General features: G+C 38.9%; 2 protein-coding genes across 19 annotated transcripts in view; one reads left to right on the forward strand and one right to left on the reverse strand.

Moving 5' to 3' along the window:
- The first annotated feature begins 1,618 nt into the window (after nucleotides 1-1,618).
- Nucleotides 1,619-11,887, forward strand: eps8l3a (EPS8 signaling adaptor L3a). 11 transcript variants are annotated; one of them, XR_012593844.1, is made up of 21 exons: nucleotides 1,619-1,812; nucleotides 2,795-2,881; nucleotides 2,984-3,069; nucleotides 3,155-3,219; nucleotides 3,308-3,466; nucleotides 4,894-5,043; nucleotides 5,123-5,187; nucleotides 5,273-5,397; nucleotides 5,479-5,672; nucleotides 5,946-6,051; nucleotides 6,200-6,273; nucleotides 6,379-6,453; nucleotides 7,625-7,770; nucleotides 7,946-8,183; nucleotides 8,293-8,339; nucleotides 8,418-8,514; nucleotides 8,648-8,752; nucleotides 9,945-10,030; nucleotides 10,945-11,077; nucleotides 11,168-11,374; nucleotides 11,483-11,887. XR_012593844.1 is itself a non-coding variant. In XM_074634725.1 (20 exons), exons 2-20 carry the CDS (start codon nucleotides 2,817-2,819, stop codon nucleotides 11,177-11,179), a joined length of 2,028 nt encoding a protein of 675 aa, XP_074490826.1. In that variant the 5' UTR covers nucleotides 1,619-1,812; nucleotides 2,795-2,816; the 3' UTR covers nucleotides 11,180-11,887. The 11 variants fall into 11 exon arrangements, 6 of the variants coding, with proteins under 6 accessions (XP_074490826.1, XP_074490850.1, XP_074490870.1 ...); XR_012593845.1 differs by having other exon boundaries at nucleotides 11,168-11,361; XR_012593852.1 differs by having other exon boundaries at nucleotides 9,948-10,030; nucleotides 11,168-11,387; nucleotides 11,500-11,887.
- ampd2a (adenosine monophosphate deaminase 2a) overlaps nucleotides 11,569-17,171 on the reverse strand; it is a 42,933-nt gene continuing 37,330 nt past the window's right edge. For all 8 annotated transcript variants that reach the window (XM_074634675.1, XM_074634666.1, XM_074634651.1 and 5 more), the window contains one exon: nucleotides 11,569-16,713. In XM_074634675.1, the coding sequence (XP_074490776.1) occupies nucleotides 16,498-16,713 (216 nt within the window). In that variant the 3' untranslated portion in view covers nucleotides 11,569-16,497. The remainder of the gene's footprint in view (nucleotides 16,714-17,171) is intronic.

Genomic DNA, 17,171 nt, shown 5'->3' on the forward strand with positions numbered 1-17,171 from the left:
TTCCAGAACGTGCATGTAATGTGACCCAGCAACTCAAATTTAATATCAAAATGTAGCACAACACTTGACACACAGGACACACCTCTTCATATAAAATATATAGGGGAAAAAGCACTAAAGGTGTGTCCTGTGTGTCAAATGTTGGGATACATTTTGGTACATTTGAGTCACTGGATCACATTACGTGGAAGTTATTGAGAAAAAATCATGAATTTTCCTTAGATGTATTTATATAAAATAAAAGAAGCACTAAAATCCCATATAATGAAGAACGGGACCATAATAAATGTTATTAATTACACCTGTGTTTACCCTGCTATGGCATGTCAAAATGGCTGCTGTGAAAAGGGCATATTTCGATACTCAGGTAAAAGTAACAATACCATAATACTCACATGTACAAGTCCTGCATTCAATGTGACTTAATTAAAAGTAAAGAAGTATCAGGAATATTTTCTTTAAATATAAAAAGTAGAAGTACTTATTAGGCATTAATGTATACATATAATTATATTGTTGTGGCTTGTCACAGCAGAGCTTTTAACCATTTTCATACTGTTTGGTAGTTCAGTTTAATGTATAATGTCATGTTTTATATGTTCATTTTTTAAAATCTTAGTAACTATAGATTTCAAATAAATGTAGAAACTTAAAAGGACAATATTTCTCTCTGAAACAATGTGGAGTGGGAATATAAAGTAGCATACAATTGAAATACACAAAATGCTACTACCTCCAAATAGTAATTACTGTAACTACAGTCCTTGATGTACTCAGTACTTTCCAGTATTGCTCAACAGGCAGGATTGCTGTGATTTATCTTGGTTTGTATTTAGCCTCTGGTTCTGGTTCTGCTGGTTCTCTGACTGGATGACTGACTGGAAACTCTTATCATCATTTTATAGGATAATGAATAGCCTCGGGCTAAATATGGTCATGTTGTTTACCGTGTGTTCATGACATCACTGAGGAATGTGTTCAGGTTAATGTTTGGCAGTGGGATTATTACAAGCTGGTGGTTTTATTGAGGAGCCAGTCTGCCAAGTGGACTGACATGCTACTGACAGAGATATGAAGGGCTACAACTTGACAACACTGATGACATTTCTCTGTTTATCTTCCCTAACTGCTCTTTCTTTAGTACTGGCCCCATATAAACACAATATGAAGAAGGGGGCGTTAGGAAAGACACATTTAAAACTGGACGTTGAATAGAGATAAACCTGACTTTACATTTATATAACTAAAGTACAATAGTGTTAGATAGATATGACCCTCCCTGAATACAAACAATATGAGTACTGCAATGCAATGAACACATCTTTATCTCCTCTTTCTCTGTAGATTTGTTTTTAATCCACTGCAACGTGTACCTGACGTGTTGTAGGCAGTTATCAATGATAGGAGTCACACATTTTTAGGCCTAAACTAATTGTTTTTGATGAGTAAGAAATAAAAAAAAAAGGAGTTGTCGCTCAATACAACATTAGAAGATGGAAAGAAATGTCAAAATGCTGATAGGGCACACCAGTTTATTTATAGACCTGGAGACCTTTAAGCTTTTCCAGGGTGATTCTCCTCCATATCTGGTAACCTTTGCTCAGACGGGATGCCACATTAAGACCTCACACCCTTAACTGAGTCGACTCAGTGTCTCTCTCATCGTTCTGCTACTGACAGCGGACTTTGTCCTTCTCCTTTATGAGGAAGTCTTGGCTGTACGTCGTCGACTGAAGTACAGGATTCAAATATGAGTTGTATTTGTACTAAGGGGTAAATAACTCAACAGCATTCATCTACCAGACATCGACGGTAAGAGCTTCTGAGCGTGATTTACAACAATAAACTGGATGTGTCTTTGTTATACAGTGTGTGTAAGGGATCTGTGGTTAAGGCTCGACAATTCAAACTAAATCCACATCACCGTGATCTTCCTTTTATTCATTATAGTGAAAAAACCTCGAGAACAGATCACATTAGAACAGATAAAGACTTTTCTGATATACTGTAAACCATTCATACAGTTTGTGTGTTTGAAATATGTTGCGTTTGTTTTATTGTATTCAAACAAATCATTTACCTTTGGACTATTTTCATCTACATTTGTGTTACAGCAAACACAAACACACTTCTCAGCATTTTGTATTTACTTATTTATACTGTGGTTATATAAAGTGTTTGATGCACATATTTGTATATATTTCTCATATTTTCTAATTTCTTATTCTTATTTATTTATATTTCTTTACATATATTGTGTTATATATTGTAGCATTTTGTACATAATTTATATGTCACATACGCCTTTAGTTCTATTTTCTTCTATTTCTTTTTGCTTTTATATATATAAGAGCAACTGTAACGTGCCAATTTTCCTCCGAGGATCAATAAAATATTTCTGTTTCTGATTCTGAAACCTGTCTTTAAAATATGCAAACCCTTGGCACCATAAAGATGTTGTTGTTTGGTGGATCACAGTGATGTGTTGCTAGGTGACTATAACTAGTTGATGATTATCAGACCCATTTATTGCTTATAATAATCAAGGCGTTGTTTGAGCAAAGGCTCAGCTTGCCTCTGACTATTGTAAAAGTTTTGTTTTTCTCAATTAAAACTTAACAAATCATGAGATTTTTAAGCTTCGGTCAGCTTTGAATAAACACTGATGGCACAACAAACTTCCCAAAAGAAATGATTTATAGATTTATTTCAAATGCAGGCTGCTGACGCAGCTCACACCACTGACGTTACACATTTATGGTGTGTATAATTCATATCATGTATGCTGTGGCAGGTGTGTTCGGTCAGTGCTGACGATGTTCAGGAGTAACAGTCTCCTTGGCAACGACACCAGCAGCTACGCAGGATCAATCGAGTCCAAGTATGGATTTCACAATTTAATGTGGTTGATTGATCAATTGATTGTTTCTTTATTCATCAGCAGATGATCAATGTTGTAATTTGCTTGTATTTGTTGTGACAGTGGCTTCTCCGCTACGGATGAGGTGTCATCACAGGTGTCATCACAGGTGTCAAGTATGTCGAGGCCCAGCGCTAAATCAATTTACAGTAAGTTAACACTGCTGTTCTCAGTGGTTACACCTGCTCAGTTCAATTTCATGAATGACACAGAGCTCTGGTTGATGATTAACAGTGCAAAGGAGGGACTACGCAGTATCAGTAAACAAGATGATGGACAAACTTCAGTACAGAGTGGAGGTATCACACGTAACATTATCCATACAAATGTGACCCTCTCTGAATCGTGCCTTGTTTAATGTTGTGTTTTAACGCCTCTCTGCTGCAGCACTTGTTCACGTGTGACCTGGATGAGAAGGAGTTGAGGAGCGTGGCGGACTGTGTGGAGCGGCTGAAGGTGGTGGACGGGATGGGTCATGTGTGGGGTCAGAACATGCGGCTGGAGGTGCGCGGTGCCAACCTGCTGCTCACAGACATTGAAACTAAGGTAAGCGGCATGTGAGGCCTACAAACAACACATCTGATGGGAGTAGTCTCCTCCAGGATAACAATGACCCCACCCAGTGCATAAAGGGACACAGAGTGATTAGATGAGCATGAAAATAGACATGAATCATATTTTGGAGCCTTCACAGTCACCAGATCGCAACTCCATTGAACACCACAATCATGAAAGCACTGTGTTTTATACAATCTCCTTTTAGAAAGGTTAGAAATCAGGATTGGGCTCTCTGACACAGTTCTAGTCTGGTGTAAGTCTTACCTAACAGGTCAAGACTACTTTGGTTCCCTTGGGGATTTCTTATGGCGTACCCCAGGGTTCAGTCCTGGGCCCGTTCTTTTCTGTCTGAACATGCTGCCAATAGGTTTCCACTTCTACGCAGACGATACACAACTCTATATTTGAGACTGTCCTCCCCAAAAAATCAGTAATTTCAGCAAATTTTCCAAAACAGCATATGTTTACATTCAAGTGCCAACGCTCTGTAGTGACTTGTGACTCTTGTCCGGGAGCAAAGGAGGATTTCACGTGATGTTATTATAGAAATGTCTGACTTTAACAAGGACGACCACTGTTTGTTTCCCCTTTTCCAAAGGGATGGGTCCAACAACACCGGGCTTTCATCCAGGAGTCCGCTGTTCGTTACAATCAGCTGATCGTTCATGTCCCGTGTTCACGTCAAGTCACATTTTCACTGTACAAACCATGTTGTTTTTTCCTAAACCTAACTAAGTGGTTTTGTTGCCTAATCCTAAGCAAGCGGTTTTGTATAATTTACAGCATTAAGCATGTGTTTAATGCGACTGAAAAGTGACGCAGAGGGGTCTGACAAAGCGTCAGTATGTGAAGAGGTGGGATGAACATGTGTGGCTATGCCCACAGTAATAATTGTGATTTGTTTACTATTTATTTCGATTTTATTTGTTTAAAAATCCCCATTTTATATGTCTGTTTTTATATGTATTTTTAATTTTTTTTGTGAAGCACATTGTTTAGCCCCGTTGTGTATGAAAATGCACTATGTAAACAAAGTTTTATTATTGCTATTTATATTAAATGAGGGAATATCTTTTGGTAGAATGGTGTTGATAGTAGGCTAATAGACCTTTAGGCTCTGGAGCCAAGGAGCATTGAAGCTGTTTTAGAGGTTCATGGTGGCCCAAACATTTTACTAACATACTATATATTATATTTGTAATCTTATACTGTATTGTATATTTTAATTTTCATGTTTCTAAATTGAGAGTGCCTTGGTACAAGAAGTTAATTGTATAATTTTCTGTGGTTCCCGCACAGATAATAATAAACTTGAACTTGAAGATACTTTATGTTGTTTTTTCCTTAAATTTGAATGTATTTGCAGACGTCTATGACGTGGTTTGTGTGTATAAAAACCTGTTGTGTTTTCTCAGGAGGAGCTGGAGTCCATGGCGTTCGGTGACGTCCTGGAGCTGAAGGCTGTTCTGGACGCTGGAGCGTTTAACTCCCTGCTCACAGTGTCAGTCCGGCCCGGAGGAAAACACACCACTACTGTCTTCATGTTTCAGTGTGAGGATGTCAGGGTGAGGAAACACCCTCGGCTGCTATTGTCACTGTGAAGTGAAATAAATGAGTGATTAGATGTTTTATTGTTGTTCACAGGCTGACTATGTTCAAAAGGATCTCTCAGCAGCATTGTCACGCAGGAGAGATGATTCAGGCATCAGGTGAGAACTTTAAGTCAGTGAGAACAAATACATTAAACATTATAGATTTTATTCCTCAAAACTCCTCTCACACTTTTTGAAGCAGCAATGCAGGACTAATAGCAAGACATCAGGGAATGGAAAACCTTCATATTGCTGCACAATCATCTGAACCTGAAGAGCAGAAGCCTGCAGTTGACCCAGAGCCCCGGTGGATGGCTCCTGACTACGGTGAGTTATACAACTGCTGCTTTGATTATTAATGATAAAATCAATATCAATACAAACCTTCTGTCTGCTTTGTGCATATAGAGGAGGATGACGTCCCTGAGCCTGAACTGGTTGTACCTCAGGAGGAGGAGGAGAAGGAGGAGGAAGAGGAGGAGGAGGAGGAGGAGGAGGAGGCCCCATCTCCAAGAGAGGAGGTTCCTTCACCGCAGCCGTCCACCACCGAAGAAGAACCTCTGTCTCCCCCACGCCGATACACAGAGCTGGACAGGAATGTAGTGAGTGTATATATATATATATATATTTCTAACACTGTTTTTATTGTGCTTTTAACAGTTTGTAATAAACAATCTGTCATATAATACAACTTTACAGTTCACAGAAGAGTGTATTGCCTAACAAACAGTCTTACCAACATTGTTGAGTGTATATTTGATAATAACCTGTGACATATTTAGTTTTTAAAACATTTCCAAACATGTTTAGTAACATGTAGTAAGAGAAGAAGATTGTGGAATTGACTTACTTCTTCTTTCTTTCTGTCCGTACAGGATATCTTGAATCATATTTTAAGTGACATAGAAATCTTCATGGGAAAAGTAGCTGCAGTCGTGGCTAAAAACGCAAAGAAAAAGAAGAAAAAGAAGAAAGGAAAAGGTAATTTAATGCAGGGAATGAAGGCGGATATACATGTAGACTGTATCTAAATGAGAGTTTATACCGGAATATTCTGTATAAAAATATGATTTTATACAAAACATCATCAGTTGTGAGTCTTCGTCATGTATTTATTTTGATTCTTTAGCCATGGACGGTATGCCCCCTGTAGCGGAATTTGAAGTGTGCCTCCATAACATCAAATGTGGTTTCAACCTGGTGGTATGTGTCCTTCATCTCATTTACAGACTTTCATCACTGTCTGTGTTATTCCTGTTCGCTCTGTAATGTACAGGACGTGTAACAGTGAAATGTTTCTGTTGACAGGGGGAGCTCGATGGACAGATTAATAATCCAGACGCTCCCGAATTTGTTCACTCCTTATTCTCCACATTAGCATTTGTAAGTGACATTTCTTACATTTGAATAATCTTTAATAGTAACACATAATGTATGATTTTTAGAATTATAATCACTGTTAAAAAAGTTCAAAATGCACTTAAAGGGGCTATAAGAATCAGAAATTGCTTGTTAACAGTGACACCTGTGGCCGTTGAGTCAACTACAGTCAGCGTCATGTTACTCGCACTCGCACTACCGACACACACAAGACTTAACGTCACTGACAGGCATCGTGTTGATTAACCCTAGCAACATTAGCCAGCTAAAATCACAATATCACTCTATATTTTACATGCTTGTCAGCAATGTTAGCTTACCAAACGAAGGTCCCTCCATGAATTGAAGGCCTGGGCCGATGTTGATCCTAGTTTTCCCCCGACGTCGGTCACATTCCTGTTTCGCAAGACGGGCTTCACGAGATATAACTTTGTTTTTTTGTGCTTCCGTGGAGTTTGTGTTGGTGTTTGAGTCGTGGTGGGGGCTGGTCGTTTGTTGGCGTTAACAGACTCTATTTATATCTGAACATTAGCTATCATTGCACACTTAGCCCTGTAAGCGAACCTGAAAATAAAGGCACTCGCGAGCGCGCATGACGTCACATCTGTTGGAGTTTCCTGGAAAAAAACAGCCCGGATACTTCACATTAAAAGCAGTCTACAGGCTGATAGAGGAAACCCAGAAAGTCGCGGAAGGTCACATTTGTTAGGTTAGGTTACAACCTGTTCAAACATTGGCAGTAAAAAAATGATTAAAAACGTGTAAAACCTTACATACAGTCCCTTTAAAACCCTGTTCTATACTGAATATTAAATCTTCATATAGTATTAGGAGTTGTGACTTTGAAAGAATGCAGTTCTGTTACGTGTGAATAGCTCAGCCTTTAACGTGTTTTATGTACACCCTTCTTGTTGAATTACTGTCACTTAATTTACACAGGCTACTTAAAAAAACATCATGAATTTTTTCTTTATATTTAATTCATTTTCCAAGATGTCTATGTTTGTAAAATTAGCTGTTCATGAATATGTGTTGGATCATTTTATCCAGTTTATTTGCCGTCAGGTCATTGTGAGAGCTGTAACCCAGTGTGCAGACCCCCTCTGTGACCCTGCAACTAGTCTAATGAACAGGACTACTGCACAACAGACTGAGTTATGCTTTTCCTCACCAGGTGGCATCTCACTGTCCTGAGGATCTGCCAAAGATCATCGTGGCGCCGCTGCTGACGCCTCAGTGTATCCGTCTCCTGAGTGAAGAAGCCAACGCAGAAGAGGACCTGCTGTGGCAGTCTCTGGGAGACGCCTGGAACATCCCCAGGTGAGACACTGCTGGACAGTGTTGGACTTTTGGTACTTTTACTTTGGAAGGATTTGAGTACTTCCTCAACCAGTGGACTGCTTTTACACTCACATTTCAGTTTGGTTTAGTAAAATATGTCAGACTGCTGTGTGTCAGGATGATAATCAGTTATGAATTAATTATCATTAACCAGTACTAAATGGCCAGATGAGGACGAGGACATCCCAACATACGATCTGCAGTTCTTTGATGGCTGGCAGCCTCCTGAGGTGACGGCAGCACCTGAACCCAGTGAACCTATGAGGAGACAGGAAGAGCGTCAACAACCTGCACCCAGTGAACCTATGAGGAGACAGGAAGAGCGTCAACAACCTGCACCCAGTGAACCTATGAGGAGACAGGAAGAGCGTCAACAACCTGCACCCAGCCAGGTAAAGCCTTGCATCAAACATTCAGTGTGACACCAGCGCAGAGAGACAGGTAGTCTGGAGAGAAGAGGTGAGGAAGAAGAAAAACATAACAAGACTTTTTTCTGTGTAGGCTGCAGCCAAGTGGACACCACCAGCTAAAACCCCACGAAAAACACGGTACACACAAGCACATAAAGTGTAATTCAACATCATGTGAATGTTCAAAGTTTTACTTATTTGATGTCCTTATTTCAGCCCAGGTGAGTCAAAACCACGTCACATGCAGGTTACGTGTGACTTCATCTCAAGAAACCACCGAGAGCTCAGCGTCACAAAAGGAGAAATAGTTGAGGTGAGTATTAGTGACACAAACCAGCTACTCTTTCTGCTCTATTTGAGGTTACAAAAGAGCTGAAACAAAGGAGAAAAGAAAATGCCCATAATTCTTCAAGACCCTGGCTAGTCTTTGCTTTCTCCGCCCACAGCTGCTGGACGTGTCGAAGCTTTGGTGGAAAGTGAGGAACAGCAGAGGGGACGAGGGCTTTGTACCCAATAATGTCCTGGAGGCTGATGACCAGCAACCTGTCGAGGTGGGCACCACTAACACAACACACGTCACATTAAACTCTGAATAAAGGAAGCCTCAACAAAGGAGAAAGTCACAGGGGGATCGTTGAAATGAACAGGGAAGGAAAGCAGCAACTTCACTGTCAGTAAACAGGATGTCAATCTCAGATTACACTTTATCTCAACCACTGCTGTAAGCGGAGGGAATGCAATTATTGTTTAAAACTGTACTTCAGTAAATTGAGTACTTACTTCATCCACAATATGCTTGTGTACAGTAGTTATGTGTCACTTCTCAGGGATTTTTGAACGAATATGCAAATCTGATCAGAATAATTACAAAATGTAAAATGTGACTCATTCAATACATTAAGAAGCTTTTATTCCATACCATTAACATTGTGTATATATTAGGGCTGTTAATAAAATATTTAATCACGATTAATTGCATGATTGTCCATAGTTAATTATAATTAATCACACATTTTTAATCTGTTCAAAATGTACCTTAAAGGGAGATTTGTCAATTATGTAATGCTCTTATCAACATGGCAGTTTTCAAACATGCTTGCTTTATGCAAATGTATGTATTTATTATTGTAAAATCAATTACCAACACAAAACAATGACAAATATTGTCCAGAAACCCTCACAGGTACTGCATTTAGCATAAAGAAATATGGTCAAATCATAACATGGCAAACTGAAGCCCAACAGGCAACAACAGCTGTCAGTGTGCTGACTTGACTATGACTTGTGATGATTGTAAAGTGGGCACGTCTGTAAAGGGAGACTCGTAGGTACTCATAGAACCCATTTTCATTCATACTGTATATCTTGAGGTCAGAGGTCAAAGGACCCCTTTGAAATTGGACATACCAGTTTTTATTCTCCAACATTTAGTGTAAGTTTGGAGCGTTATTTAACCTCCTTTGCGACAAGCTAGTATGACATGGTTGGTACCGATGGATTCCTGAGGTTTAAAACTGAACCCGGTACAAGCTAAAAATCGCAAGTGGCGTTAATGCGTTAAAGAAATTAGTGGCGTTAAAATGAATTTGCATTAACGCGTTATCGCAATAACTTTGACAGACCTAGTGTGTGTGTGTGTGTGTGTGTATACAGTATTATATATATATATATATATTATACATGTAATATACTCATCCTTACATTTCAGTAATATCAAAATGCTTTATCATCACATTGTCTCAGCAGAATGGAGGTGCTCCTGTCCTCACAAAGAAGTCCAAGCCTGCAGAAGTGAAAGCCTGGCTGGAAGACAAGAGCTTTAGTAAAATGTGAGTACATACAATCATTAAATTAGACAATAAAGCTTCATAAACTCATTTAACTTGATAGAACCTACTCCAATCTACAGTATGAGGCATTGTTTCTCACTGTGTATGAATGTGAACACTATAGATAGTTATAGATGTGCGTGCATGCATCATTAAAGGCCGATGGGAGTCTATGACTGAATTTAGAGATTAAAATCATCTGATCAGCTGGTTAACAACATGTTTTCTGTTTCTCGGCGTGGATAAACAAAGGCATTCAGAGGCCGACACAAGATTGTAACAAATGTAATATTTAGTGGCGAATTTTAAAAAGCACATACATTTATTAGTTTGTAAATCTGCATAACATATTCAATAACTCTAAGTGTTGCAGCAAATTTGTTTCTGGTGTTTTCTCTGAGTTTGTCATGAGGAGTACAACCCACAACTGGAAAGAGTTGTATAATGTTTTATGTCGCTCTGGAAGGAACTTTCCAAAGTTTGAGAAACCCTGATGATGTCATCAGGGTTAACGTCCATGTTGTTGTGAAATAAACCAGCACAGGGTGATGTGGGGTTTATTTCACAACAATGACACGCTAGCTGTACATTATCCCTTACTTGGTATGGACCTGAACAGAAAGCCTGTATTACAAACTGGAGGTGTGGGGTTAGAAAGAAATGAAAGACACTATTGCGTTGCATTATGGGAAACGTAGGATCCGGTGTTTTTGGAGCCTTATTAGGGACAAAAGGTCAGGATATATTGACCTCTTCTGCTTATAGTTTTACATTTGATTACACAACTTTTGTGGTGCAATACTAAATACTATTTTTGCATTCTGCACTCAACCGACGCACATTACAGTTTGGTCAAGTAATACAGTGCTGTTATAGGTGATTAAGGACAGATCAATATGACTTATCTCTTGCAGCACTGTACGCTGTCTGGGCGGGCTGAGCGGCGCTATGCTGCTGGGGATGACCAGAGAGGAACTGAAGACCGTGTGTCTGGAGGAAGGGGGGCGAGTCTTCTTCCAGTTACAAGCGGTCAAGTCCGCCATGGCCGTAAGTGACTCACACAGTCACAGCTTCATTCGCACCCACTGATGTAAACACAGAAACCCCTCTGACTGTTTTTGTGTTTCAACACTGCAGGTCGCCATTTAAAAAAAAAAGAGACCAACAAGAGAACGTCGAAGGAGAATAAGAAATCATCACGGACCAAAACAAGGCACCAAATATACTGTAAGCTTTCAGAGAATATTGAGCGATAATAAGTGAGATCAGGTTTACAGCTTGTTTGACAATTACATATTATCCTCCAAAACCTTTTATCAAATAATATAAATGTCATTTTAAAATGTATATTTGTCAAGTATCATTCAAAAATGTAATCAAATCAGTTGACACATTATTAGATCAAGTGTATTTAGAAAATGTATCCAGCAATACTATGCTAACGGCGTATAGAAAGACATTTAACAAAGTGTTGGGTCTAAATTATGTAACACAAAAGTCATAAAGTAAACTGTAAATAAAAGTTATCCAAGACAAAGTTTTAGTGAATAAACATGCTTTATTTCATTGTTCAGACATTACACATGAACCTTATTAGAAGCATCTGTTAAACACTGGCAATCCATTCCAGGCAATAATATGGCTACAGATCAATGGACATGAAATCAGGTAGAAATAAAAAATTCAAAAAGTGACTAGATTGTGTAAAAACAAATATACTTTATGAGAAATATATATATATATAGTGTGAGCATCAGAGTACTTAGTATGTCGTAATTAATGCACGGTGAAGTTAGTACATAGAAATAAAGCAATGTGAACTATAAATCTGTGAATACAGTAAAGCATACATTTGAATAACTGGTACGTTTTTGTGTTTTGTGTGTATCTTTGAATGGTCTCAGCTGTTCTATCTCTTCTTAATCACTTCTCATGCACCATTATTTACTGGGATTAATCCATCAGTTGATCGTTAAACGAATAAACAGCAACAATTGTGATGATTGATTGAGTGAAAATTACCAATTTACTGGTTCAAGCTTCTCAAACGGTCTCTATAGTAAAGCAAATATATGTTTGGGGTTATGGACTAAAACAAACAATCTGAACACATGCATACCTTGTGCGCTACGGGGAATTATGATGGCCATTTTCCCATATTTTCTGATATTTTATAGACGAAACGAGTAAGTGTTGAATCCAGAAAAAGATCAGTGGATTAATCAATAGTGAAAATAATCGTTAGTTGTGGTGTGCTGTTGCTGAGGACAAACACAGAGCAGCAACATGTATCAGAGATTAGTATTTGTGAGGTAGGCTGCACTATGTTGTGAGTGCAGACAACATGAAACCATGAAAGGTACATAAATACAGTAAACAGGCTGTGAAGCTGAGTGGATGGAAAAGGTTCAGGTTAGTGGAGGACTGTCCTGAATACCATTTTTTGGGCTTCGAAGCTTCGATGAGAAATATTCAAAGGTATTCGAAGCTTCGCCGCACGGCAGGCTGACATGTTCTTCTGTCTGTCTCCAACTCCCCCGTTTTAGTGCCGCCGCCGCCGCACTACTGTACACACACGCACCTCTACATATAAACAGCGATATCCATCTGACAATAACTACTAATAAATGTTGAATATGAATAATATTGTTGGATTATTCCTTATTTCATGTGCTATTTTGGGATTTAAACTTTATTATTACATACTTACATATATATAAAAGAATGAAGCATTCAAATACTGATTTGGAGGTCGATTACCATGGCAATGGTCGAAGCTTCGAAGCATTCGGGTCAACCCTAGGTAACGCACCACAGCAAGGTATACTGTTATCAAACACCAAAATGAACATAAAAAATGACGGTTGTTAAACATTAAAACTGGGAAAGGCCAATAACAGAATGAAGCTGCACTACTTGGACATAATTATACTTTGTGCTTCAGTCTCTGAACTGATGCCATTGAACAAGTCAGTGTAGTTCGATGGCTTAAATGAGTCTTTGCAACCAAACAAACAGAAAAAGCCGACTCTACTGATGTGACATAAGGGTTAGTTTTTAAGGGCTAGTGTCTAACTGGCTATCTATCATGTACCTATTTATCAGGGGTACAATAGGTGTGCTGTAAAAATGAACTGAGAATGATCAGGAATAAAAAAAAACGTGTGAGGAAGAACAGCTACTGTAATATTAAATAGGCTGGACAGATCATCATGTCTGATTAAGAAATTAAAAAGGCTGACAACAATAAAACCATATTGAAAAATTATATTTTCATGACATAATGCTAATTTCATAATGATCAACAGCAAGAAAACTAGGTGTTAAATCTTGACATCAATATATTGTGAATATAAAATTTCTTATCTCTATATATCCCCTTTTTAAAAAATACACTTTATACATGAAATCCAACAAACACGCACATCTCCCCGTGTTCAGCGCACAACTCCAGTGCCTCCGATGAACACTTAGAAGCTACTGTATTTATAGACAGGTTTTCATCTTTCATCCTAATCATCTATAAAGCAAAACGTGTATATATGATGATACATTACAGTTGGTTATTCAAATAAAGGCCGATGTTTTCTGATTCAAATATTACCCGACGGTAGCATCTGTTTAAGAAGAATGCTCACAGTTTGATGGGAAGTTGGACCGTGTCCGGTGGCAGGTAGAGTGGTGTGATAACATGATGATGTACTTTATAAAATGTGATTCCAGCGTTGATCAGATTTGAACGGAAGCCCTGAAAGGCAAGCGGAAATAAAATTCTGGTGATCCATTTTTTTTAAGTCTGATCTTAATTGTTTTCTCTCCTGTGTTTATGAATTAAGAACAGGTGAATCGCCAGGGTAATATTTCTAAGTTCCTTTTTTTTCATCTGTGAAACAAGTAAAAATAAGGGCTGTCAAAGTTAACGCGATAATAACACGTTAACACTAATTGTTTTAAGAAAACAAATTTCTTTAACGCATTAATGCAATCAATCTTTCGGAGGTTGTAGCGGACTCGGTTTTAAAGCACACTGACAGCTGTTGTTGCCTGTTGGGCTTCAGTTTACCATGTTATGACTTGAGCATATATTTTATGTTAAATGCAGTACCTGTGAGGGTTTCTGGACAATATTTGTCATTGTTTTGTGTTGGTAATTGATTTGTAATAAAACATATATACATACATTTGCATAAAGCAGCACATTTGCCCACTCCCATGTTGATAAGAGTATTAAATATTTGACAAATTTCCCTTTAAGGTACATTTTGAACAGATAAAAAATGTGTGATTAATTTGCGATTTACTCTGGACAATCATGCAATTAATCGTTTTGTTTTTTGTTTTTTTACTAGGGCTGTCAATCGATTCAAATATTTAATATTAAAATATTTTAATCCATTGACAGCCCTAGGAAAAAAAACAATTTTCACAGGATAATATTTTCTACGTTTTCATCTGTGATCATTAGAAAAATTAGCCGGAAATGAAAAAAAAGTAACTTTGAAAAATGACCAACACTTTTTTTCACCTGGCAAAACTTTCTTTCTTTTTTTTTACCGTTTCAAAGATGAGAAATAGGAACTTAGAAAGATTATCCTGGCAAAACTTTTTTTTCACCTGTATTTAAGTCATAAACACTGGTGAAAAAACTCTTTAGATCAGACTTGGAAAATGGAACACGTTTTGTTTTTTCTCTCTCTTACCTTTCAGGGCCTCCGTAGATTTGAGCCAAGTTTAAAAAAAAACAAAATGCTACAGGAACCATGCAACAGTCTTAACCATGTCCCAGCATGGTTTGCTCGTTTCTACATGGTGAACAAATTTAAATCTGTTTACTGCAAACAGATTTCTGATTCAAAAGCTGGTCGGCAGCCCTGAATTAGTCAAGATGCTTCACATTACAGCTCGCTGTAAACATCTCATTCTCTCCTGCCATCCATTACTCATGCAGGCATGCAAAAGGAAAAGCACTTATGAGCAGAGAACTAGAAATAAATCCATTTTCCTCATCAAAGGAAGGCTGGGGTACAAAGCTATTTTACACCGAGCATGCAGCCAGGTGGTTTCAGTTCCATCGGTGAGGATATTACAACAGCATAGAGGCCTACTGTACATGACTGAGGAAAAAATATGCAAACCAGGAGATGAAGGCAAAAACTGGGCATTTTTAGCCCAAAGCTACAAATGAAAAGGCACTGTGACGTCTTGGTTTGGTACATATGTACAGTGCACTGCATGCAGAGGGGGAAAAACTCCACGACTTTCTGGTTTGTCCGTAAGGGAAGGAATGAGTAAAATCAGGGACCAAAGGAGGGACAGAGGGTCCATATCTTCATGGCCACAGTGCGGTAACGGTAAGGGTGATCTTCTTGGACGATGCTGAATCCATCCACACTTATTTGTGCTGTGGCTCAAATCTACAATGCCCATTATATCTACCACAGAAATACACCATCAAACCTAGACAATTTTACATTTACTGGATTTCCTTTGCAGCTAAAGACGAGTGTTTGCTTCGTGGAATGTTTGCAGTCGACCGCCAGGAAGTCTGCTTCTCTCCTCACTCGAGGGCTGTGGAGTTTCTCTCTCTTTCTATGTTACTTTCTGAGCTCATTTGAATCACGGAAGAACGATTCCTTGTGTGCAATTTGGCAAGTACCGGTAAATGATCTGAAACCACAACAACAAGCAGACAGAAGCTAAGCTCTCTTCTCTCTATCTCCAAGCTGTAAGCAGCGCTTTAGTAGCTTAAAACATGAAACCTGTCAAAGTGTGTTGTGTGGGTACCTCCACCCTTCACCTGTATTATTTCAATAAAACTACATCTGTGATCCTTCATTATATGTTTGTATAATGAAGATGATAGATGAACTAGGTCCAGTTAAGCAGCACGACTGTATAGTGGACGATAAGCAACGTTTCAGAGCAGCTTTTCTGTGCAGAAAGTTTCAATGTGCTGGTTGTGTGTGTTTCTGTAGTACACAGATACTACAGAGATACTACATGCTATGTAATGTTTCTGGTGAATTAAAGCATATCGCTGACTAACGGAATAAATCACAGGTGAGAAATAAAGACAACATTGCCCTAAATCGTCTCTGGCGAGTGTTTCTCTGCTTTTCATTCACAAGAAACACTAGTGGTGGTCATCTCTGCTAACCTTCATTATGCTGACTGAGACTCAACATGCCACAGAGACCAGAAGAAACAGAAGTTGTAAAATTAAAATCCTTTCCTGCAACCTAAAAATGACTCCAACACAAGAAACTGAAGAGTGCAGAAGCTGAAGTGCTCTGGCAGCACTGTATCCCTGTAGCTGTGTGTGCGGCATACTTCTATAGTGATGGTTGGTGGCGTTTATACTGTATGTAGGATGCAACAGAGTTACCCTCACACCACGTCTCTTCAGTGTCATGCTGGGTGGACCACGGGGTTGGGGATTTACAGGACAGGTCCTGGTGATTGTGGATTCAGCGTTGTCCCGGGATAGGGGCCATGGACAGAGAGTCCTCCTCATTGATGGTGTCCAGCTCCACAGTGCGCACGGCGTGGGTGATGAGCTGAAGCTCCTCAGAGAGCGTCTCGCTGCGGTACCCCACGCGGATGTCAGGGACGTTGGTGCGACGGATGTCGTTGCTCACAGGACCCTCCTTTGAATAACTGGGGCCCAACCAGTAGCTTTTGGCCTGGAATTAAGAGAAGCTACATGAGAGGGAAGCTCAGATATGAGTAAAACACAGAAGGAAACACAATTCCCTCTGCTCAGCTGTTTTCGGGAGCTAGTTTTCATTTGCTTGGTGCTCTTTTTTTCTGGGTTTCATTTTTGTCCTTTCTTTCAGTAAACTTAATAATAAATACCACTTTTTTTTGCACTACTCCTGCTTATCGACCTGGTTCTTCAACATCCCTTTGTAAAGTGTTCCAGGGCCAAACCACCTCATCTGCCCTCTATATGGGGTTGCGGCGCTACATGTACAGCCTCATGTATGTAAATCGGGAGGACCAACAATTAGAAACACCTCTCAATATAATGGTGTCCAGTACAACGCCACCTTTAACTGATAATTGAATTTATACATTTCTGACAATGTCACCAAAAACTGAACATTATAATAAACATAAAAGGATGATGTTTTTGAGTGTA

The sequence above is a fragment of the Sebastes fasciatus genome, chromosome 1, assembly GCF_043250625.1.
Source record: "Sebastes fasciatus isolate fSebFas1 chromosome 1, fSebFas1.pri, whole genome shotgun sequence".
In the NCBI taxonomy this organism is placed as follows: Eukaryota; Metazoa; Chordata; class Actinopteri; order Perciformes; family Sebastidae; genus Sebastes; species Sebastes fasciatus.

Coding starts and splice junctions, on each gene's coding strand:
- eps8l3a (XM_074634719.1), top strand. CDS start 2,817: ATGTTCAGGAGTAACAGTCTCCTTGGCAACGACACCAGCAGCTACGCA. Junction 5,044..5,122: donor TTCAGTGTGAGGATGTCAGG/GTGAGGAAACAC, acceptor TGTTGTTCACAG/GCTGACTATGTTCAAAAGGA. Junction 7,771..7,945: donor GACGCCTGGAACATCCCCAG/GTGAGACACTGC, acceptor ATCATTAACCAG/TACTAAATGGCCAGATGAGG.